Raw genomic sequence first — 21,740 nt, 5'->3', positions numbered from 1 at the left:
GTCCGTGTCCCTCCTGGACTGAAACACATTTGACCGTCTTCTTGGATTCTGTCACAGATTTCTCAGTTCCTCTGTGAGAACGGGGTCAGGGTGCGAGTTCCCGGCGATGTGCAGGGTGGCGCTGGCTCCGTCGGTGTTTTCAGGCCCTCCACAGCCGGCGGATGTAATTGCAGTTCAAATCATTGGAATGGTTGTTCTTGAGCTGATGATCCAGACTGTGGGCCGCGCCGCCCGTCCCCGCCGCCCGCCGGGAGACCTCACGCTCTTTATTTGCTCGTTTGGGCCGCAGGAGTACAACATCCACGGCTGGTGGGTCGGCGAGCTGAACGGCGCCGTGGGCATCGTCCCCAAGGACTACCTGCACCCCGCCTACATCCTCTGAGCTGCGACAGGTACCGCCGCTCTCCCGCCATCAGCATTATGGGCCATTACGGCGCCCGACGCACACAAACGGTCCCCCCGGCGCTCGTCCGGCCGCTGACCTGCCGTTTATGGCATCTGCCGGCTGGAGGAAGTACTGCATAAAGAGGCGCGAGGCCGGCGCCGGGGAGAAGCACGCCGTTACCGCCTCACCTGTCCTATTTAGGAAAATGATTCTCTAATACTGGAAGAGGACTCCGCTTCAAATGAAGGCTGAATTATTAATGCAACTTTTCTCTCACGGTCTTTATTTTATTTCTGTTTGTTTCTTCCTACAGCGCCGCCGCCGCCGCCACATCCCGCCATAAATATCACACACAGATGATCTGACCGGACTGTAAATGACGCCATGTAAATCTGCTGCAGCGCTTTTCCAAATCCCCGAACCGGCGTGAAGCACCGGGGTCAATCAGAGGGGGGGGGTCAACCTTTCAGCTGAGTTTTCTGACTTTCTGTTAAAAAAATCAAAGGTTCTTATTGATCATCCCCCAGAGTGAAGGCTGATGAATTAAACAAGGCTGATGCTTCAGTTTTGAGTCAAAAATTCCAAAAAAAAAAATTGATTTGCAAGAAGCAATATTTGTTTGACACAAAATATCGAGTTTTACAATCAATGTTGGGTTTATTCTGGGATCAGTTCTGTTGATAATTGTTTTAATGAATTTTTTTTCTTCGTTTTTTTATTTGCATTTTGTTAATATTCATAAAGATTCAGAATCAGCTCTAACGGCTGAATTTGTTCTTGACAATCAAGGAATTTGACTCCGGCTTTTTTTCGCTCGCTGTGTAAGGAAGACAAATAGAAACAACAGCATCAGGATAGAAGAGAAATATAAATAAATTGGAAATATTCTGAAAAACAGGAAGTCCCCATATTTACAATAGGATGAGCATCTATATAAAAAAAGAGGAAAGAACAGGAGAGAACAGGATGTACTATAACATCTTTAACAGTGTTTCCGGGGTGAAACAGGGTAATGCAGTATAAAGTATTAAAATATTCAATACAGGAACATGAAAGGACGTGCAGGAATATTGATCAGTGAATAAATGGAATGAACAGATTGACTTTTCATTTACATTCATATGTTTAATCTGACCAGTAATAAAAAGCTGTTCTCATTGATTCTGGGGAAGAAATGAAAGACAAATAAAAGAAAATAGAAATCTAACATGAACTGATCCTAAATAGACCAGGTTTGTCCATTTTTGGACCAATATCCTGTGAAGTTTAACTGATGCAGTTTTTGGTTTTTATTCTGTTTCTCTAAGACGTGCGTGAATATTGATAAATGATCTGAAGAATGATCAGTTTCAAGAAGCTGAGATTTTTCAGTTGGTAAAATTAGACTGACGCAAATAAATCATCTCACATTAAAAACAGAATATTTCAGCATATCGTCATTAATGCTTTGGTCAATAACGTATTTTTATCGGCTACAAAATGATGATTCTCTGGATAAAAGCTGTGATTTTGCTGTGAACCACATGGTCACAGGGCCTCCTGATCAATAGACACCTCCCAGGACCTGGTCCAGAACCAGGACCTGCTCCACATCCAGAACCAGGACCTGGACCGGAATCTGCTGCTGCTGCCCCCTGGTGGATTCTTCCTGCAGGTGCACAGCGGAGGTCAGTTCAGGACCTCTGGAGAGACTCGGTCAGTGGTCAGCACTTCACACCTCACAGTGAATAAAACCCGGTTCGAGTCCGTTTCAAACATCCTGAGCGGATGGATGAAGAGGAGTCTGTGCTTCATTTGAAATGAATTCAGAACAGAAGTAGAACGTTCTGCACGGCTCTCCAGAGCACCACAAACAGGAACATCTCCTGGAATATTCTCCAATAACGTGTCGTTTATTCCTGTGTGTGTCTTCATGGGGTCAGATGCACTTTATTCTGAGTTATGTGTGAGTTTCGCAGATTTTCTGTCATTTCTAAATAACATTTATTCTCCTGAGAAATCCCAAACACGTCTCTGAAGGTGAGTGCAGCGTCGACTTTCGGCCACTAGGGGGCGGGATTGGTGCAGCAGCTCAACATGCTGGGAGATTCACAACAAAACAAAGAAAAATGAGGCAAATTCTGGAATAAAACAAATCTTTATTCAAAATAAAATAAGATAGTGTGCATATAAACATGTATGGTGACGAGAAACACGAGGTCTCAGCAGAAATGGAGCTTTGCATTCAGAGAGTTAATTTAATAAAAACAGGAAGGTGTTAAAAAAGAAACAGGAAATACCTTTAATTTAAAAACAAACAAAACAAAGAAAGCTGGTAGGTGTGAAAACTCCATTTCTCCTCAGCGCCTCACCTGGAAGCTTTAAAGCTTGAACACGACGCTGAAAGCTCAGTAAACTGCAGGTCCCTTTAAACCATCGTGGGAGAGTCTGGAAACGGCGAGAAAGTCTAACCGCCGCCACACACACACATCCCAACACAACGGAAACACTCACGCCTTCAAGCCTTTATCACACAAACTGAAATATTGAGGCCGTTTTTGTTCTTTATCAGTAATGAAAATTACACCTGTGAAATTTAGATGCAAAAAAGTTCATTTTGAGTTATGAGTGTAGAAATAACTGGAAAATCTAATGACTTTCCAATAAGTCCAACTTTTAAGACTCGGAGGTTAAAATCTCAAAAGGCAGAAATGAGTTTTTTTAATTTATTTAATTTTCTCCTTTGCTCTGAAATTCTTCAAGAAACAAAGAAAAATGCTTTGAATTGTTCAGTCTGTGTGATAAATGTAGAGTATCGAGGCGTTTCACGTGTTTCATTGTCCTGCAGTTGAGAAGTGTGTGTGCTGCGGTTTAACTCCACTCCAGTCGAAGCACCGAAATAAAAAAAACTCGCCGCGTCATGAAACGGTAACGGTTTTCTTTTCACAGGTCAGAGTTCAGTTAAAACCAGCTTCTCTTTGACTCGGAGGATTAAAACAGTTCAGAGTTCTGAGACGGATCGACGCCGTGGGAGGAAGTAACGCTTGAGCTAAAACTGAGGTTTTACAGTAACTACAGTGAAGATTATCATCATTATCTGAATGGTTCAGCTTCATCTTTCCTCAAATCAAAATGCGCTCCTCTTCAAACTAAACCTGCTTTTTCGTGTTGAAATCTCTTTACCGACTCCTTCCTTCAGGGCTGCAGTAAAAGTGAACGGAGCCGATGTTAAGAGAGGTTTAGATTCCCGTCTTCTGTTGTGATAATTAGTCTTTGAAATTTTTAAATTATTCTGCATGATAACACACATTGTTATTATTATTTTATCTGGTAAAGTGACTGGATGTGAGCGCCCTCTGCTGGTCAGGCTGCAGAAGGCCTCGGGGACTCCAGGAGCTGTGCAGTGATCAGCGTCCCTGAGTGAGAACTCGCCTCGTTCCACGTTCGGCTCACAGGTAGAACATGGAGCCAACTGAAGCTGGTCGGGTGGAGAAACTTATGATTCAATAAATATCGAGTCCCGCGTCTCTCCTGGCCCGTTGACCAGTTGGAGCTTGACCCCCGTGTTGACCTACCGCACCTCCACCTCCGGAGCGTCTGCGGCGGCGGCAGCGGCGTCCTGCTCCGGCCGCCCGACGCCGGCTGGTCCCGGCGCGCCGCTGCTCTCCAGGATGCTGATGTCGCTGTTCTCCGTCAGGTCTCCGTCGCCCGCCGCCCACTTCACGTCTGGAGATTCACCCCGACGGTCCTGCTTTCCCGCGGCGCACCCGTTCACCTGCAGGTCCAGGACGTCCCCGCCGGACGCCGCCTCCGCCTCCGCCCAGCGACGGAGGCCGTCGGGGGACAGCTGCACCAAGCCGTTGGCAGCATGAATGGAGAGGCGGTCTTCATCCTCCTCCTCCTCGTCGCTGACCTGCACGATGCTCCCGTCGGAGGAGGCCAGTGATTGGCTGTCCTCGTCCGTCCCCATCAAGTCGTCCGGCGTCTCTTGGTCACAGAGTCCCTCCTCCTGCACACAGAACAGACAGAACCCGTCACTTCCTGCCCCGGAGGAAGCCGGAGCGGCGGACAGCGAGGAGCTGAGCGAGACGCCGCACCTGGAGCGTGTCCTCTTTGGTCTGAGCTGCCGCCGTGCCGTCTCCTGCCGCGCCGTCTCCCGCCGTGTCGTCCTCCGGAGCTCCCACGCCGTTCTCGGCCGGCGGCTCCTCTCCCGTATCGTCTCTAAAGGCTAAAATCTCTATCGAGCCGTCGAACCTCTCGGGCCTCCCTTCCTCCCGGCCGTCCGGCGCCGCGGCGTCCGGAGGCTCGAACACGCTGTCCACGCTCAGCAGGACGCCTCTGCCCACGGGCGAGTGCACGTCCGCCGGAGTCAGGATGTGGGAGCCGGTCTGGACGCGCCCCGCCGGGTCCAGGCTCTCATCCAGGTAGAACCGGGCCTGGGCGGCGCCGCGGCGCTCCACCACGGCCTCCAGCTGGTTCCTCCTCTGGGAGATCCTCACGCAGGGCTCCGCCTCGTGCCGCGGTCCGGCCGAGTCCCGACCCGCCAGCTCCAGCAGGTCCTCCAGAGGGTCGGCGTCTCCGCAGGACAGCAGCTCGGGGCTGAAGGCCTCGTTGGTCTGGGGACCGGGCGGATGGAGAGCCGGGCTGCGGGAGCAGAGACAGGAGGATGAAGCCACGGCGCGACGGGGGGGCGGGGTCAGACCGACCGCCGCAGCCTGCTCTACCTCTCCATGGACTCGTAGGACACCGTCAGGCTGGAGTCCTTGACCGGGTCGTCCTCCTGAGCCTGAGCCAGGCCCCGGTTGGACGAGGCGTAGGTGAGGATGGCGTCGGTCACCGAGTACGGCGTGTGGCCCTGGACGCAGTCCTGGATGTGTCCGATGGGCAGCTGCGTCTGCAGGAAGAGGTGCAGCTGGCTGTCGGACAGACACACCGTGGTGTGGACCACCCTGGAGGACGGGAACGGGAGGAGAACACGGCGGGCATGAGGGGGAACGTCACAGAAGACCCCGGGTGCTCACACTCCAGGACCGACCACAAACACTCACTTCTCCAGGAAGAGCTGCAGTCCCTTCCTCCGCCTCTCCAGGAAGTCCTCGTTGCTGAAGGAGAAGAAGGATTTCCCTGGAAGGTCTGGAACTGGGCTGCAAGGAAAGGAAACCTCCTTCAGACTGGAACACGGTCCGATCCTGCCAGCAGAACTCCTCTGTCCGTCTGGCTTCAGGACCGTTTTCCAGCTTCAGATAAAAACCTTCACGGCCCGAGGAACGAGCGGATGTCTTACACCAGGCCGGCGTTCTTCTGCATCTTCTTGCGGAGCCACACGAACTCGCTGTAGCGCCGGCGGACGCACGACGTCTTGGCCGTGAAGGCCTTGCTGTTGGTCTGGAAGGAGAGAGTCACAGGTTTAAATTCACGCCAACTGCCGCTGTATGGAGAGGACGGCAACTTTTATCCACTCCGAGGCCGCAGGAGGCGACGAGAACAAGTTCCGTCAGTCATGGTTCAGTGCCAGCACTTCCTGTTCACGGTTTAGAAGCTTTGGAAGAATCCAGTTAACATTTCCTCATAGATTCAGATGGCCGCCGACGGCAGGACTGAGGCGTCGTCACATGTCGGATTATCTCCGCTAACGTGCGACACGGTTCAGACACGTCTGCGGAACAGACCGGTCTCCGACGGGAGGGAATCCGTGAAACAGCCTCCCTACAGTCAGACATGCTGGAGCTGCCGGGGTGGCAGCGGGACGGTTATCCCATGTAGAGCCAGCCAGGTGTGGTCAGAAGAACAGGGAGAACATGCAAACCCCACACAGAGCAAGAGAGAGCTTTAAACCACTGGACGAGCCTGCCGCGGCAAAACCAAGAAGAGGAAGAAGAAGAAGAAGAGGTCAGAGAAAGAAGAAGTAAAAGCAGGAGTAGAAAATTAGAGTCAAAGAAAAGAAGAAAAGTAAAAATAAAAAAAAGTTACTGAATTTAATCTTGATTTGACCCAGTTTTAAACTAAAATGGCCGAAAGTGTGTAATCTGAAACAAACTGCTGCTGTGTGCTGCGTGGAGCAGTAAATGATCTACAGCAAACAGCAGAGGAGGATCACGAGATCAGCTGATCGGCACAGCCGCGTGGACGGCGAGCCTCAGCGCTGACACACCATTCCTCAACACCGCCGCCGCGTCAGGCACAGACGGAACAGTCCAACACACCGCCCGCTGTGGAGAACAGCCTCAGACAGGAGCAAGGCTCCGCCTCCAGGTGCAGATCACCTGGTGAGAAGTTCCAGCGAGCAGCAGGCTGAAGATCGGTTACAAAGGACAGAAACGCTGTTGAAGAGGACATTTAGTCCTGAAATAACTTATTTCTCTTTTCCGTCGTTGACCTCGGCTCTAACAGAGCTGTCAGTTATTGATTTGTTCCTTTTTTTGCATCTGACCTTTTATAATGAGACCTGACCATTCATTTAATCAATCAGCTTCACGCCGTATTGTTAACTCTGTGCAGACAAAACTACCACAAAAAGGTTCCAAACAGGCAAGGATGTACAAAGAGACCCGACAAGTCCACAGGAGGGTCAGATGCAAAACAGCAGCAGGAAGAAGGGAGACATGACATCAAAACAAATCCAGAAGAACTACCAGAAGGTACAAAACACCGCAAACAGACCCACAAAACCCACAAGTGAGCTGAGAGCAACGCAGCAGCCGCTCTGCCTCAGCTTCACTTCAGCTTCCACTCTGATACTCACATGCAGGAATATCTTGTAGTCCACATAGGAGTTCCACGAGCCCTCGTTCTGGATCCGGGGGTCCTGGACCCGCACAGCCACAAACTCCTGCAGGAAGGAAGGAAGCAGAGAAGTGCTGAGCGGCTCGCACGTCTGCGTTCTGCTGATCTTAGGACAAACACCGACTTCCCCAAATGTTGGCAGCGCGTCAGAGGAGACGGCCGCCGCTCGACATGTGAGCGGAGCTCTCTGCAGAGCGACGGCCGCCGTCCCAGAAGAGAAGAATGGAAAGTGAGTGAAAGCAGAAGCGGAGGGGAAACTACTCACATCTTCCTCGTGGTTGCTGTTCATCCTACCGAGTGCCGCACTGCAGGGCGAAAAAGCAGAACACGGTTCAGTGAAGTGGTTGCCAACGCGTGAGCATTTCTGCAGCGTGGCCACAAGCTGCCGGGCGGCCGGAATCCACCAGACCCCTCTCTGAGGAGGCTCGCACTCTGAGGGTCCCGGTTCATGAACCTGGAGACACTGACGGAGAGATGCACCCATGTCAATACTGAACTAAACGCTCTATGATTTTCTAATCTGAAAATCACGTAAACACTGAATATGAAAAAGTGATTAATTTCTCTACTTCCCAAAACAAACGCAACATAACAGCGTTAAAGTACTATTCATGTCAACACACTGCCCAGGTTAAAGCCACCCTAACAGACACAGACAGAAATAGATGTCGGCAGTTTGCATCGGACCAGATTTATCGTACCGATATCAGCCGATATTAAAAATAATGGATCGTCATTTGTGCAAAGACCAGTGGATGGAGCCTTGCCTTTTATCATAGCATGAAAGAGTTGCAATCTATCCATCTTGAGCATTTTGTTGATTTTGTATTAAAGTTGACCGGAATTAAGAACTGCTTCCATCTCCCAGCCTCATGAACACTAAACTGATCAACTGGTGTTAAAATGAAGGAAAGAGAAGCTTTTCACATTTTAACACAAGTGAGAACAGACTCATAGAAGGGTGTGACACACAAACACCAAACACTTTTATCACTTTTCCACCTTGCTGATGCTTTAAACTGGAGTGCTGCTGAACCAGCTGCATTGCTTCCCCCTTTAACAGCTGTCACTGTGAATGTTTAACCCGGGAAATCACTTCAACACTCCGTTACAGCTGCAGAGTTTAAGCAGAACTAAACTAACGCGAATAAAGGGGCTGTAAGGTGGGGACGCCGGTCATGAGGAGCAGACTTGTTTTGAGTTGTGTGGCCTGAATGATGACTCTCTAAAACCGGAGAACCTTCGCTGCGTCGCACTCACTTTCAGGGGAAGTCGGCTGTCTGCTGCTGCGGCCTCCCGCCGGCCTCCGCTGCCGCTCCTCCGCCCGTCGACGTCTCCTCTCTCCCGCTGAATAAAACCATGAAACACGGAGGGAGCTTGTTATCACCGACAGCTCCTTTCTCCATTCCGCAAGTCACGGGCAGCGGCGTGCCTGCGTCATCTATTTACGTCATTACGTCGAGTGCATGCCCGGGATCATACGCAGGGGGCGTGTCTAATCTAATAGGCGTTATAAAAGGAAAAGAAAATGCAAGGATTTTAGATAACCAAAGAAAAATAATTATTTTTAATGAAAATATTTGTCATATATATTCAAGACATTATTTTACTGTATTTATTTGTAGGGGGTGGGGGCGTTTAGACGGGTCAGAAGCATTAAAGAAGACAAAAAGAAAAATGTCAGAAAAAACCTAAACTGACTGTTTACACTGTTTACTATTTCAAACAAAAATATGAATGAATGAAGAAAGAATTTGCCCAGTGACAGGTGCAGTGGCGAGACTTTCTTTTAAAGTGGTCTCCAAACAACAGCTTTTATATATTTTATGTATATTTTTTTATGAATAATGGAAGCAGTTTTGTAAAGAACACGATTTCGACTAGGAAATTAATTAAATAAATCTAAAATGTTTTTTTTCAATTACCTATTGTGTACTTGGAACAGATAAGTAGAGAGATCGTTCATTAAGGTGCAAAGTTTCAAGAAAAACATTATTTTCCTTCTTCAACATCCTTTTATAAATGAGTACTCTAGGAATGAACGAGTTAATTAATTAATAAATAGGAGCTTGGGGTCTCTTTATAAAATTATTTGTTTTAATTGATAGTTATTTGATTTTCACAAAACGGACAGGTTTTGTAAACATAAATCTTTAGAAAAAATCCACCGTCTACTGTCATTGACGCTGACATCCTTCTAATCGACACAAACGAATGAACAGATGAATGAATGAATAAGCCAGCAACCAAACAAAACCAGATGCAAAAACCAATGCAACCACACGGTGGGGTTGTTCCTTGGTCCGTGCTTTGCTAACGCAAGCCAGCGTGGTAGATCTGCAAAGTAAACGGAAGAAGCTGTCCCCATTGTGTGACTCTGTTACGGTTCATCCAGACGTTGTTTAGTCCGCCTTGTTTTCAGACGCTGCGGCTCCGTAGATCTGTAAACTACCCGGAAGGAGCTGCTGCGCATGTGTGACAGCTGCAATCCATCCAGACGCTGTTCGATCCGTCCTGTTCTGACGCTCCGTCTCCTTCTTCTCCAGCAGACCAAGGGGCGGAAACGACACATTTTAGCCGAGTCGAGCTAACGGCTCCGTTTTAATAACAAATCAGCACACAGCGACGCTCCTGCTGCGGCATCTTTAATATTTGCAGTCTGACTTTAAGCCAGACGCAGTGTCTTAACTGAAAAAAAAAAAACTTTAAAATAATTAGCGCAGTAAGCCATCGGTGAGTAGTGTTTCTCCCTCCTTTCTAACGTGTTGTTGCTCTGATTGTGCGCTACGTTAGCCGCCTTTAGCTCTCGAGACTCAGACCGATTCAGACGAACCTCTTCAACCCAACACTCGGCGGCTCTGCGTGCGGGAGCAATTCGCGCTTTTATCCGACACACACATGTCGGAGTGTGTCCCGGGAGTCGCGGAGTCAACATGGAGGCAGCGGCGAGCGGCACGCCGAGGCTTTGTCGTGCTGAACGTGCCCCGCAGGCTCCAGCAGGCTCCCGCACGGAGCGGCAGCTGGACGCCTCCCGCTCTCCCGCACTAGCAGCCGCGGCATCACGCAAATTCCGAGCATCATGTGTCTGTCTGCACACTGGAGCGGGAGCCCGCGCGGCCACATTGGCACGCACACGTGCACGCGGCTGTTTTTGTTTTGCACACGTAAACATGCGATGACGTTCCTCAGGTTCACGCATTCATCCAGGTAGCAGCGGCGCGCGGGGACGTGCGGTGGACATGCGGTGAAACGTCAGTCTGGAAGCGGCTTCACGGCCAAACTGCGTTTCTCTGATCGAACATGAATTATAAAGACGGACATAAAGGAAGAATCTGTGAATGAATGAATTGGAATATCTGGAACCAAATCAACCACGTGGTGTAAATATAACTAGTTAGAATAATCAGTGCGTGTACAGTCTTACTATTTGTGATGTAATCTGTAGTTTCAGGGAATTTGTTTTTAGATTTTTGACTCGAGATTTCATTATAAGGGAAACAAGCAATTTTCATTTATCTTTTTTTTTTCTTTTACTCATGAACAGCTTTGTTGCTTTTGGTCCACACTGGATATAAGGAAACATCTACTTTTTAATTTTTTTCTCTTAAAAAAAACCATGAAGAAATAAATGTGGTGGAAGTTTGTATCATAGTTTTAATCTGGATTGAAGCTGGGTGTTTTTTTTGCTATTAATAGTAAAAAAAAAAAAAAAAACCTACTGTTTTTTGCATTGGAAATAGGGAGGAAAACAGAATATTAATTAACCTTAAATCTCTTTTTTATTGTTCCTAAGACTTCATACTTTTTGAATTTTCTTACAGTTTATAGCAGGTTTTTTTCCATAAAATTGATCGACTTGTTGAATATGGGTTCATAAGAATCATCAGTGATTCATTTAAAGGCGTATTTTTGTAGTTTTATGTCAGATGTACATTTAAACCCTTGTTACTCACAGTTTAAGGTTCAGGTAGCAGGAGACGGAGCAGGTTAGCTCCCTCGTCCTGAGGAAGAGGTTTGCCAGTTGTTGTTGTTGTTGTCGTTGTTGTTGTTGTCATTGTGCGTTGCTCCTCACCGTCGGCCATGTTTCTCCCACACCGCCGAGCAGGAGCCTGCTGACCCCCAGGTCGACCTGATCAGTATGAGTCTGACCACAGAGCCCTCCAACGACGCCCCCGCCGTCACAGAAGGTGACCGCACCGCCAGCCATCATCTCCCATCATGCACTTCTCTGTCCCGCTGTCCCGAGCTAACGTCCCCCTCTGCAGCAGGCGGCGAGGGAAACGTCAACCAGGCCGTCCTCCCGCCGACAGAGAGCAAGGCGCCGGAGAAGAAGGACAAGAAGCCCGACGACGCGGCGGAGGAAGAGGAGGAGGAGGAGGAGTACGTGGTGGAGAAGGTCCTGAACCGGCGGGTGGTGAAGGGCCGGGTGGAGTACCTCCTCAAGTGGAAAGGCTTCTCCGAGTGAGACACGGCGTCCTCTCCGTCTCGCCCCGCCGCCTCGGCGCCGCCCGGCCAGTCGTAACGTCCGCCGCTCTGACTCCCCAGGGAGGACAACACGTGGGAGCCGGAGGACAACCTGGACTGTCCCGACCTGATCGCCGAGTTCCTGCAGTCCCAGAAGACGGCGCAGGAGGGCAAGAGGAAGGCGGCCGGGGACGCCGACGGAGACGAGAGCAAGGCCAAGAAGAAGAAGGACGACGTGAGTGTCCGGGCTCCCCGCCGCCGCTGTGTGTGTGTGTGTGTGTGTGTCTGTGTGATGACGACGGTGTGTGTTCTGTCCCTCCAGACGGAGAAGCTGCGGGGCTTCGCTCGGGGTTTGGACCCGGAGCGGATCATCGGCGCCACAGACTCCACCGGAGAGCTCATGTTCCTAATGAAGTGGTGGGTGGCCGGCGAGCTCCTCCCCCCCGGCGCCCTGCGAGGCGTCGCTGTGTGACCCCCCCCCTCTGACCCCCCCCTCCCCCTCTCTCTCTCTGTGCAGGAAGAACTCGGACGAGGCCGACCTGGTTCCGGCCAAAGAGGCCAACGTGAAGTGTCCGCAGGTGGTGATCTCCTTCTACGAGGAGCGGCTGACCTGGCACTCGTACCCGTCCGAGGACGACAAGAAGGACGACAAGAACTAACGCCGGAGCGCAGAGAGGAGAGGCCGTAGTTTTGAACTTCATTCTACTTTCACCAGGGGAGGGGAGGGGGTGGGGGGGTCAGAGGTCAGAGGCAAGCAGGACACCTTTGGGCTCATTAGTCTGGGTGTAGTTCTCCCTCGTCGGGTTCATTTCTCTGTAAATAATCAGCTTGAGGTCGGCGCTTCGCCGCGCCGCCGTTCGCTCGTCGTGCTTTGAATTCGTTCCCGTGGCGTGAAGCTTTCCTGCCGTGTCCGCCGCCCGGTCTGTCGTGCGCCCCGGCGCCCCTTTGACGTCGGGATTCAAACCGTTCCTCCTGATTTCTGCTCATCTCTGTAGTGCTTTTCTTTCTGTCTTGCTTGTCGAGTTTTGGGAAATAAAACCAGGTTTTGTTACAGCGCCGTGTCCTCTGCCTCCAGACCTCCGCTGGTGTTCGCTTTCTCTCAAGATTCACACGTGGTTTGGTACGGAGGGGGCGTGGCTAACCGCAGGGGCGTGGCCTAACTTTGCTGAACTTGAAACGATCTTTATTCCAATAATACATTTCATCCAATTAATGATTCTGATTTGACAGTTATTTGAGGTTTAATGTATTTTTACAATTAAATGGATTTTGTGCTTCTCTATAATTTGGTTTGTTTGAAAGTAATGAGCTAAAAAAAAATTATATTTATTTCGACACAAAGTTCTAAATAAAAATCCCAGTTGTCCAAAAATCAAGCGTTCATCACAGCAAAGGAAAACTGGAGCACGAGAGTCACAGGTGAAAATAAAAACACTTTATTAATCAATAAAAACAATTCTTGATTGCCAGCAAATATCTGGAAACTACATCCAAACTGAAAGCCCGGGTCAGACTGGTTATGGAGACGGACGACACAAATCAAAACCCACATGGAAATATTTACAGAAAGGAAGCAGACGGACGGGAGAAAGTGCACGAAGTATAGCAGTGCTGAGTTACACCGGAGTGAACGCTAACCGGGCTGGACGAGGACTTCCTCCGCGCTCGCCGCCCCCTCGGTTCCCACGGCAGGTGAAACGACACACGGACACACACTTCATTCAGAGACGATAATAGCACTTCTACTTTGAGAACGTGGTGATTATTTTTTTTCTTCTCTTTTCTTCTTCTAACTCGGTTCCCAAAAATCTTAAAAGTGAAGATACTGTGGTTGTAAAATGAAGGCATTCACATCGAAGTGTGACTGATCCGCCGCTTCAGGAGGGAAAAATAAAAACGGTGAAACAAAAGTGAGAATCGAAGCCGACGGCGCGACTTTACAGCACTTCAGTTAAAAAACAAACAAAAGCCTCTGCTGGGCTTCACCTGTCCGGAGGTCCGGAGTGAAACGTTCAGGAAAAACCACAGAGGAAGGACTTCGCAAATGAAAGTGACTCGCTTCACCGCCTGCTGGTACGAAGCGGTACTACAGGAAGGATGTCGGCGCGAGCTCATCTCGTCAGCAAACCGAACTCTTCACGATAAAAGGAATAAATACTGCAGCTTTAACAAACACGCCATATCGTCACTTCTTCCTACAACACAACCTGCATCAACTTTGGCTTTATTCCACATATTTCTTGTTTTTCAATGTAAACACCTAACGTCTCTATTTCAATGAATAAAAACTAATTTAGGAAAAAAAAATCTGAACTTAAAGTTTCCAACTTGCTTTTGAAAATCTTAACTTTATTCCTGGTTTTTAAGATGAACTTTTTTTTTTAACCTTTAACCTAAAACATTTTTTGAACCTCTGAACACATCCCGACAGGTTTCCCTTTGGTAACTTCAACATTTTCACTTCAGCCACATTTTGCCTTCGTTTCAAACCGCCTGTTTTCATGTTTCCCTTCTTTTTAATTTACTTCACTTTACTCATTTTATTTTGCCTTAAATAATTACATTTCCTCTTATCTCCAGAATATTTGGTTTTTCTGTTTTTATTCCTAATCTGAGGGTTTTTCCAACATATTTAATTTTTTTTCAACTTCAGCCGTCTGACTTTTTTCCATTTTGATTTCACTTTTACTAATAAATCGTAATCCAATTCAAAATGTTTAATTCACTTTTCTATTTCAACTTATTTATAATCAGAAATTCACAATGTCTTTGACTTTTAACTTTGACGATTCCAAATGAGGTTGAAGCTTCATTAAGTTTTTTAACATTCGGTCATTCACTTTGTATTAGTAATCTGTAATTACAATCTTTAATCTTGATGTTCCAACATAATTGTCAGTCCATTCTCAAAATGCAGATGACAGGTTTCCTCCTCTGTGGCTGTTTCCCTGAACGCGGCGCTGGTCGCTCCTCATGCAGGCGAGTCTCGTTGGCAAATCGGTGACGAGGAGGGATTCCTGCTCCTCCAGCCGCTGCTTAAAGAGTCTTCAGATGAACGGAGAGAGAGTGGGCTTGTTTAAAGTGAAGCTGATGTGGCTAAAATCCTCTAACCTTGCTTATACTACAGATTATGAACAGTTAATTAGAGCCTTCCTAGACGCAGCTCCCGGAGTTAAACCTGCAGCGAAGGAACAGCGACAGACAGCAGAATGCAAACAGCCAAGCCTCTTAAGGACAAATTACAGTGCTATGTATAATTTATAAGGGAGTTGATACATTTTGCAATGCAGTGTGCCTCCTCCTGAAAACATCCTCCGCAGGACCTCCCGGGCCTCTTTTCAGCGGCGGCCGGCCCGGGACGCTCGCCACCGTCCTCCCACGTACCCCACCCCTCCAGGGCGCCGCCCAGCCGGACCAGGAGCTCCGCCCAGCCTCTGGTTCGTACTGGTGTCAACGGCATCCTCAAAGCGGAGGCCCTCCTGGTCGCCTGTGGTCGACTCCGCCCTCCAGCGCACCCAGACGCCGTCCTGAAACGGAAAAGCCTCCGTGACCAGAGGAATCCCTCAGCGATCCGATCGGGGCAGAGCTCCTCCAACCGTCCACGGACCTCCTCCGTCCTCCTCCTCCACCCTCCTCCTCGGTGGTTTGGCGCAAAAGGATCAAGAGCGGCTAATTGTTTTCTCTAATAGCTCACGTTGTGTCCTTTTCGTTTCCCTCCTCTCCTCGCCGGAACGAGGAGCCGCTTCTGCTTCAAAGTTGTTTCCAGGTAAGAAAATGTAGGAACAGAATGAAAAAGGAGAAACTAACGCAGGAAGAGTAGTCAAACGCCATTTCTCTACTCACCAGAATCTTCTTAAAGGAAAAAAGGACATCTCTCTTGCATCTGCAGAAATCTTTCTTATTGATTTTAGCAAAGTGATAGAATAAACTGCAGCCGGTCCCGCCCTCACTTCTTCTTGTCCTTCTGTTTTTTCTCGGGCTTGCGGCCCTGCTCGGCGGCCGCGGCGCCGCGCGGCGTGACGAGCACGCTGCCGTCGGCGCCGTACTGCAGCGAGTACTGGCTGGGGGGGTAGGGCCGGCCCTCCTCGTCCCGCAGCTGGGCGAACACCTCCTGGTACAGGCTCTGCATCTTCTGCTTCATCTGGCGGATGGAGCGCAGGAACTCCATCTTCTCCTTCAGCAGCCGCGCCTTGTCGCGCCGCAGGTCCTGCACGCCCTGCTCCAGGTTGATGATAGTGTCCAGCTTGCGCTTGCGGCAGTTCTGCGCCGCCAGCTTGTTCTTGCCGCGGCGCCGGATGTCGCGGATGAGCGCCAGCTGCGCCTCGCTCAGGTGGTGCTTGGCCAGCAGCTCGTTGAACTCCTCCACCGGCAGGTTGATGATCTTGTCGTTGGAGAAGGGGATCTTCATGGCGCGGGCGCGGCGCTCGTCGCGGCTGGAGTGCTTGTCCAGGAAGTCCTGGGGGGGCTGGAACTTGGCGCCCTGCTTGTCGCGCGCCGCCTTCTTGCCGGCGGCCAGCGGCAGCTCGGGGCGCTCGGGGAAGGCGGAGGCCAGCGGCAGGTTGTAGGTGTGGTTGTGGCCGACGCCGTCCAGCTGCGGCAGGCCGTGGAACTGCGTGGGGTCCTGGAAGCTCATGCGGCACAGCTTGCTGTAGCCGGGCTGGTAGCCGCCCACGGCGCCCTCCTCGGGCTCGGCGGCCGCCACCTCCGAGTCGGTGCTGTAGCCCACGGCGCCTTCCTCCGAGAAGGTGGCGGAGGTGGAGGAGGAGGAGGCGGCGGAGGAGCAGGACGTCTCGGAGCTGCTGGGGGACGCCGGGCTGCGGCTGGAGTCCAGGGACAGGCCGGAGTCGGAGTCGAGCTCGTCCTCCAGCTGCGACGCCTGCGCCTGGCTGAAGCCCTCCTCCATGGCGAGGTCCAGCAGGCTGATCTCGTCCAGCATGGCCTCCTCCAGCAGGCTGCCGAACGGGTCGGCCAGGACCGCCGCCGCCGCCGTGGCGTTGCTGGCCGAGCCGTTCACGTGCGGCGGCAGGAAGATCCCGGTCAGGTTGGTGGCGCCGAAGGTGGAGTTGACGTTGGAGGAGTTGCCGGACGGCGGCCGGAGCAGGGGGGCCCTCTGCGGGGCGCCGGCCGAGTCCAGCTGCGGGTTGAACGGCGGCGGGAAGTCCTGGCTGCAGCTGGGGAGCGACGCCTGGTGGAGGCTCACGTCCTGGTTGATGGGCGTCGGCCGGGCCGGCAGGCCAAACTGCCCCGCGGCGCCGGACTCCGGCGTCCCGGCGGCGGAGCCAGGGAGCGGCGCCGTGCTGTTCACCTCCATCGCCTTCGGCACAGAGAAAGACACCGACGTTACGTCTGGAAACAGGTTCTGGTCCTGATCTGCTCAACACGGGTTCACATTTACTTCTCAGTGTTTTGGGAGATAATGGAAGGCGGGGCTGAAATATCTGCTCTGTAAATACTGAAGTGTGAACAGACTCAGCGTTCAGCACGGAGCCGAGCAGACCGGAACGAGTGTGGGATTTATGGTGAGCTAGCTTTCTGGATTTTGAAAGAAGAATTGTCTGGTGAGTTTCTTTAGATCTGGAGAGACGTCAGGCGCTGGCTTTGTTTTCACACTGGAATCTACAATTAGTGTAATTATGAGCGTTAAAAATAAAATGCAGGCAAACGGTCTGCTGACACGGCGTGTGGAGGAAACCTGCCGCCGCTGCAGGAGGAGCGGTGGCAGCTGAAGGAAGATGAACCGGCGGAGTGGATCACGGAGGGCTGATCGTGTCCCGGCAGGTTTCACGGCATCGATCATGTGACCTGGTGAGGACGGAGCCGCTGGTCTCACCTGGAGCTCCATGATGGCCATGATGTCCTGCCACTGCTGCTCCAGGTCGAGCGGCGGCTCGGCGGCGGGAACCGCGGCGAGGCCCTGAGACGTAGACGGGACGTCCTCGTTGGAGACGGCCACTTCTGAGGTGACGACCCGGGCCGGGAACTGCAGGACGAGACACACGGGTTAGAGGGAGCCGGAGCCTGAACGGCGCTGCGATCAGGACCGATTCGACGTCTCTCCGTCACCTCAGCTTCTTCTCCGAACGGGAACGTGGCCTCCAGGAGCCTCAGGCATTCCTGGAGAGACGGTGAAGTCTGTGAGCCGAGGCTCTGGAGCTGCAACCAAACACAACAGTCACCGGAGTTACCCGACAGGAACCCGGGGTCAGAGGTCAGTGTGAGCCTGAGCAGTGTCTGCTGATCCACCGGCCTGTTTACTCGGCCGTGTGGCGTTTTAATCGCTCATGAAGTCTTTAATGTGACGACAAACCGCCTTTAAAGCTCCCATCAGGCTCAGTCTGAGTGTAAAGCGACTGACGCAGAGCAGCCGGTTCCGGAGTCTATTCTAACGCCGTTTACTGCACTAAAAGGACAGATGTGGACAGCTGCGCATTCAGAAGGTCGTTCACGTTTCTGATTGGACCACAGAACGATTCCCGGCTCAAAGCCGTGGCTGTGAGGGAAGACGATCAGCTGATCAGGACATCCTGATTCTTCACACCTGCAGTTCACTTCATCTGCGGCTCCTCCTTCAAACTGGGTCACGACAGACCAGACTCCGCTGCAGAAACCCAAACATCATCTCTCTGTTGTGATTTAGCGTTGTGGGTAACAGAAACCGGAGTCTGTGGGTGCGACCGCCGGCGTGCAGCAGCAGTTTTACGAGGATTACGTTTATATGCCACCGGGGCTTGAGATTCCGGGAAGCGGCTGGTCGGCTAAAATCAAGCGATGCAGCCATTTTCTGTGCTGAAGTGCAGCGGTGTCTTCGTCTGACTGCACCTGACGAGCTGTGTGGGTGACGCTGTCACACACACTGGCTCATTACGCAAAACAATCACTGTTTTTCATGTGAAATAAACACCCCCACATTCAGAGACACCCAGCTCTCCGCTCAGAGCTGGAGATCTCTGACGCCCGGACCAACCTGCTCCGGGATGCTCTCTCCGGTCTCCCCGTCCACCGGCGCCGATCCCTGGAGGTTGATGCCATTCCTCCAGCTCTCCTGCTCCTCGCTGGCCTCCTTGCTGTCCTGCGGGCTGGGCTTCTCCTCCTCGCTCTCCTTCTGACGGTTGCTGTAGTTGAACACTTCTCTGCCTGCGCCGAGGTCGATGTCCTGTCGCCATAGGATGTCAATCAAGTCGATGTCCTGGAGGGAAAGCAGCACATGGCCAACGCCGTTAAAACCGCCGTCTCAGTCAACATGTGGAATCAGTCCCGCCACCTCGACAACATCAACAGCTACACCAGCTGCTGGCGCCTGTTAGGAATGGAGTTTGTTTCACTGTTTTGAACGGTTTCACAAAAACAAAGTGGCCGATCATGAAACAGGACTCAGATGATACAACCGTGACCGAAACGCTGTGACTCGCTGATTATCATGTGATCAGAGGGAAGTCTCAGTTTGTTAACGTCCAATAAAGATTCAGTGAGAGCCCTCACTCCGGGGCATTAGTGTGACCAGGAAACGTCGCATACGAGTTCGATAACAAACACGTAACAGCAGTTTTCAGGAGCAAAATTAAAAACTGGGAGTCTGCCAGAAAACAATGTTGATGGAATAACAGCTGTAACAAATGTGACTCGACTGGTTTGACTAAAAATATCAGCCTCAAACAAAACACACAGGGCGTGTGGACCATTAAAAGATCCCAGTGAAGATCACTACGACTGGGTAAAGCTGTATTTCTGTTGCAGTTTGGGACAATCTTCAACTGTTTAAAGACATTTTAAAGGTCAAGCAACCAATAAACAGTGCAAAAATCATAACAGATTAATTTACCAGTGAAGAATAATCATGAAATTCTCCTGGGTTGGTGGATGTGCGTTAACAGAAATGTTGATTTTGACTTTGTGGTGTGGCAGATGTCTGTGGTGACAACCAGCATCTGTCAGAGGAGGCGTCGCCGCCTCCTGACAGATACTCTCCAGGTGTTACGGAGCAGTAAAGACAGAAACATGCGGCAGTACCTCTTTGGTCAGGTCGTCATTGCTGTCCCTGTTGCCCTGTTCCTGGTTGCCCTCAGGGGCCACGGCTCCCAGGCTGCTGTCCGCTGCGTTCAGGTTGTACGTGGATTCAGGCGCTCCGCTTCCTCCCCTCATGGCCGGGGTAGCGTCAGGGTTGTCAACGTCCTCTAGGCCGGCCCCATTGTCCAGGGTGATGCTGGGGCTGGACTGGCTGCTGGCGGACACCACAGTCTCAGAGTCCCGATGCACCAGCCAGGTGTTGAGCTCGGTACTGGGCACGGAGAGGCGATCCAGCTGGCGCACCTGGTTCAGCAGACGTCGAGTGGTGAAGAAGTGGTCCAGGTCCACACTCTTTGGATGGATGCCATAGCCGTCCAGCGTGTTGCGCAGGTTGTGAAACTGTGTCTGGGTGTAGGCTGAGCTCGGCCCCAGGATGATCTCTCTCAGCGGGGGCAGCTGATTGCTCAGATAGGTGTCAACGTCCACCCGCACCCCAATGAGACTCAGAAGGATGGTGAACTGAATCAGGCCCTCTGTGAAGTACTTTTTCAGGTAAAGCATTTCTTTACAAAGGAACAAAAGGTGAAAGTAAAAAATAAAAACAAAAAAGGGGCCAACTCTCTCGGATCAACACTTCAGTGCTACCACTAAAAGATGGGGACAGATACATGAACACAAAAAGTGGATGAGGACCGTGAGGGGACGGGGTCTTCAGCAGGACTGTTTCAGAAAGCTCCACAGGATCCAGATGAGGTTTCCACTTTGTTCTTCATGAGGAGCTCATCCTCCCAGTCCTGACAAAAGTGAGAGAAGACATCTTATTGCTCTGCATTACATCCCCGCTGCTCTCAGCCCTGAGACTTTCCACCTACCTACATTTGCATCAAGCACATGTTAATGGGAATCTGCTAGCAGCCACTCCATCCTCCCAAACACTAGAGAAGTGATGTCGGCTCGCACCGCGGACTGCCCTGCCCTCTCATTGTCGCAGATTCAGCGGGTCAGACATGGTGAGCCGTGATCTGGAGGTACCACCCCGCCCTGGACAGGACACTACTTGGTGGTGGGCGCAGCTGAAGGTGAATGAGGGAGTCGGTTCGGCGGCGGCGGCTCGGTCGGTCCCTCCCTCCTCTCCACAGCTGCGCCTATCTCCGTCCTTATGACGTGAGCCGCACGCTACTTCATGGATTCAGACGCCCGCCTCTGCCATCAAACGCTCGAAACTGCTTCACCGTGAAGCTTAAAGTCGCTCTAAATGTCGGTTTGAGAGATAAGTTGCGCTTCTGTTTACCCCGAAAAGTGACAGGTAGCGCCGCTGGTAGCATCAAACAATCTCCCTAGCAACAAGTGGTGAAAAGATGATGGACGGCTTCTGCAGCCAATCAGAGGGCTCGACGAAGGTGACGACACATGACTCCAGCAAACACCAACCAATTAAAACTCAGCAAGGGCGGGGTTAAGCAGAAATGCTAAACTACTATTGGGACTCAACCTACACTCCAGGTTAGCCTTGAAGCTATTTCCCTGCTAACTACCACCAAAAGTAATTTTAAACAAAACGTAAAAGCGGACACACACGAACACCCACTTTATTCACGTCTGCGCCACCGTCAGCTTACGCCACGAATCACAGCAGCTCATACACCAGCATAAGCGTTTGTTAGTTAATTGAAAACCTCTGGGTTTAATACTTACGCATGAAGATTTATCAACTGTGTCTTCATGCCCAAAAGTGCACTAGCAGCTAAGAGCAGCACTCAGGTCCGGTTAAGTTCGGAGTTATTCCCCAGTGCTGCCCGGTTTCTCATTCCCCAGCCTTTCCTCTTTGAATGGCCCACCATGACTTGCAGAAATGTTAGCTGGCCCGGTTAGCATAGCATTGAAACACGCTTCCACACTGAGCATGCGCAGAACATTCTGGTAGCAAGCTTTCATCAGAGCGCTTTAAGCCTCCTCAAATTATATTAAAGAATGCATCAAAAATAATATTCACTGCTTTAAAACCAAGTGAACCACACGAATGTTGTCATTAAAAAAAAAAAGAAAAAAAAAAAGCCCTACAGTAAAACACGCTTCTACAGAGTATGCGCAGAACATTCTAGTGTCAAGCTTTCATCATCCAGCT

The 21,740-nt window shown here is 50.9% G+C and overlaps 4 protein-coding genes across 8 annotated transcripts in view; 2 read left to right on the top strand and 2 right to left on the bottom strand.

Moving 5' to 3' along the window:
* The window catches only part of skap1 (src kinase associated phosphoprotein 1), a 35,552-nt gene extending 34,546 nt beyond the window's left edge, over positions 1 to 1,006 (top strand). Inside the window, exons 12-13 of the mRNA XM_030098848.1 lie at positions 290 to 392; positions 699 to 1,006. Coding sequence (XP_029954708.1) covers positions 290 to 382 — 93 coding nt within the window. The 3' untranslated portion in view covers positions 383 to 392; positions 699 to 1,006. The remainder of the gene's footprint in view (positions 1 to 289; positions 393 to 698) is intronic.
* A 1,505-nt stretch (positions 1,007 to 2,511) lies between these two features.
* snx11 (sorting nexin 11) lies at positions 2,512 to 8,560 on the bottom strand. The gene is made up of 8 exons (XM_030098972.1): positions 8,408 to 8,560; positions 7,413 to 7,452; positions 7,107 to 7,193; positions 5,649 to 5,749; positions 5,413 to 5,508; positions 5,089 to 5,313; positions 4,462 to 5,008; positions 2,512 to 4,373 (listed from the first exon to the last, which is right to left on the bottom strand). Exons 2-8 carry the CDS (start codon positions 7,434 to 7,436, stop codon positions 3,936 to 3,938), a joined length of 1,518 nt encoding a protein of 505 aa, XP_029954832.1. The 5' UTR covers positions 7,437 to 7,452; positions 8,408 to 8,560; the 3' UTR covers positions 2,512 to 3,935.
* Positions 8,561 to 9,676: 1,116 nt separating this feature from the next.
* Positions 9,677 to 12,664, top strand: cbx1b (chromobox homolog 1b (HP1 beta homolog Drosophila)). Of its 2 annotated transcripts, none has more exons than XM_030098717.1 (6): positions 9,677 to 9,880; positions 11,253 to 11,334; positions 11,416 to 11,608; positions 11,693 to 11,846; positions 11,934 to 12,028; positions 12,129 to 12,664. In XM_030098717.1, exons 2-6 carry the CDS (start codon positions 11,286 to 11,288, stop codon positions 12,268 to 12,270), a joined length of 633 nt encoding a protein of 210 aa, XP_029954577.1. In that variant the 5' UTR covers positions 9,677 to 9,880; positions 11,253 to 11,285; the 3' UTR covers positions 12,271 to 12,664. The 2 variants fall into 2 exon arrangements, with proteins under 2 accessions (XP_029954577.1, XP_029954576.1); XM_030098716.1 differs by having other exon boundaries at positions 11,413 to 11,608.
* Positions 12,665 to 13,026: 362 nt separating this feature from the next.
* On the bottom strand, positions 13,027 to 21,519 carry nfe2l1b (nfe2 like bZIP transcription factor 1b). 4 transcript variants are annotated; one of them, XM_030098708.1, is made up of 6 exons: positions 21,311 to 21,519; positions 19,619 to 20,409; positions 18,576 to 18,797; positions 17,675 to 17,725; positions 17,442 to 17,591; positions 13,027 to 16,925 (listed from the first exon to the last, which is right to left on the bottom strand). In XM_030098708.1, exons 2-6 carry the CDS (start codon positions 20,174 to 20,176, stop codon positions 15,558 to 15,560), a joined length of 2,349 nt encoding a protein of 782 aa, XP_029954568.1. In that variant the 5' UTR covers positions 20,177 to 20,409; positions 21,311 to 21,519; the 3' UTR covers positions 13,027 to 15,557. The 4 variants fall into 4 exon arrangements, with proteins under 4 accessions (XP_029954568.1, XP_029954565.1, XP_029954566.1 ...); XM_030098705.1 differs by having other exon boundaries at positions 17,675 to 17,764; positions 21,311 to 21,518; XM_030098706.1 differs by lacking the exon at positions 21,311 to 21,519 and adding an exon at positions 20,488 to 21,227 and having other exon boundaries at positions 17,675 to 17,764.
* Between the last annotated feature and the right edge of the window lie 221 nt (positions 21,520 to 21,740).

The sequence above is a fragment of the Salarias fasciatus genome, chromosome 8 (assembly GCF_902148845.1).
Source record: "Salarias fasciatus chromosome 8, fSalaFa1.1, whole genome shotgun sequence".
NCBI classification, from domain to species: Eukaryota; Metazoa; Chordata; class Actinopteri; order Blenniiformes; family Blenniidae; genus Salarias; species Salarias fasciatus.
Note: the sequence above shows the minus strand (reverse complement) of the source record. Positions and strands in the feature narration are given on the sequence as shown.

Coding starts and splice junctions, on each gene's coding strand:
- cbx1b (XM_030098716.1), top strand. CDS start 11,286: ATGAGTCTGACCACAGAGCCCTCCAACGACGCCCCCGCCGTCACAGAA. Junction 11,609..11,692: donor AAGTGGAAAGGCTTCTCCGA/GTGAGACACGGC, acceptor CTGACTCCCCAG/GGAGGACAACACGTGGGAGC. Junction 11,847..11,933: donor CCAAGAAGAAGAAGGACGAC/GTGAGTGTCCGG, acceptor CTGTCCCTCCAG/ACGGAGAAGCTGCGGGGCTT.
- snx11 (XM_030098972.1), bottom strand. CDS start 7,436: ATGAACAGCAACCACGAGGAAGAT. Junction 7,194..7,412: donor ACAGCAACCACGAGGAAGAT/GTGAGTAGTTTC, acceptor TCCTTCCTGCAG/GAGTTTGTGGCTGTGCGGGT. Junction 5,750..7,106: donor ACTACAAGATATTCCTGCAT/GTGAGTATCAGA, acceptor CTCTCCTTCCAG/ACCAACAGCAAGGCCTTCAC.
- nfe2l1b (XM_030098705.1), bottom strand. CDS start 20,176: ATGCTTTACCTGAAAAAGTACTTCACAGAGGGCCTGATTCAGTTCACC. Junction 18,798..19,618: donor ATGACGACCTGACCAAAGAG/GTACTGCCGCAT, acceptor CTTTCCCTCCAG/GACATCGACTTGATTGACAT. Junction 17,765..18,575: donor GAGAGAGCATCCCGGAGCAG/GTTGGTCCGGGC, acceptor GTTTGGTTGCAG/CTCCAGAGCCTCGGCTCACA.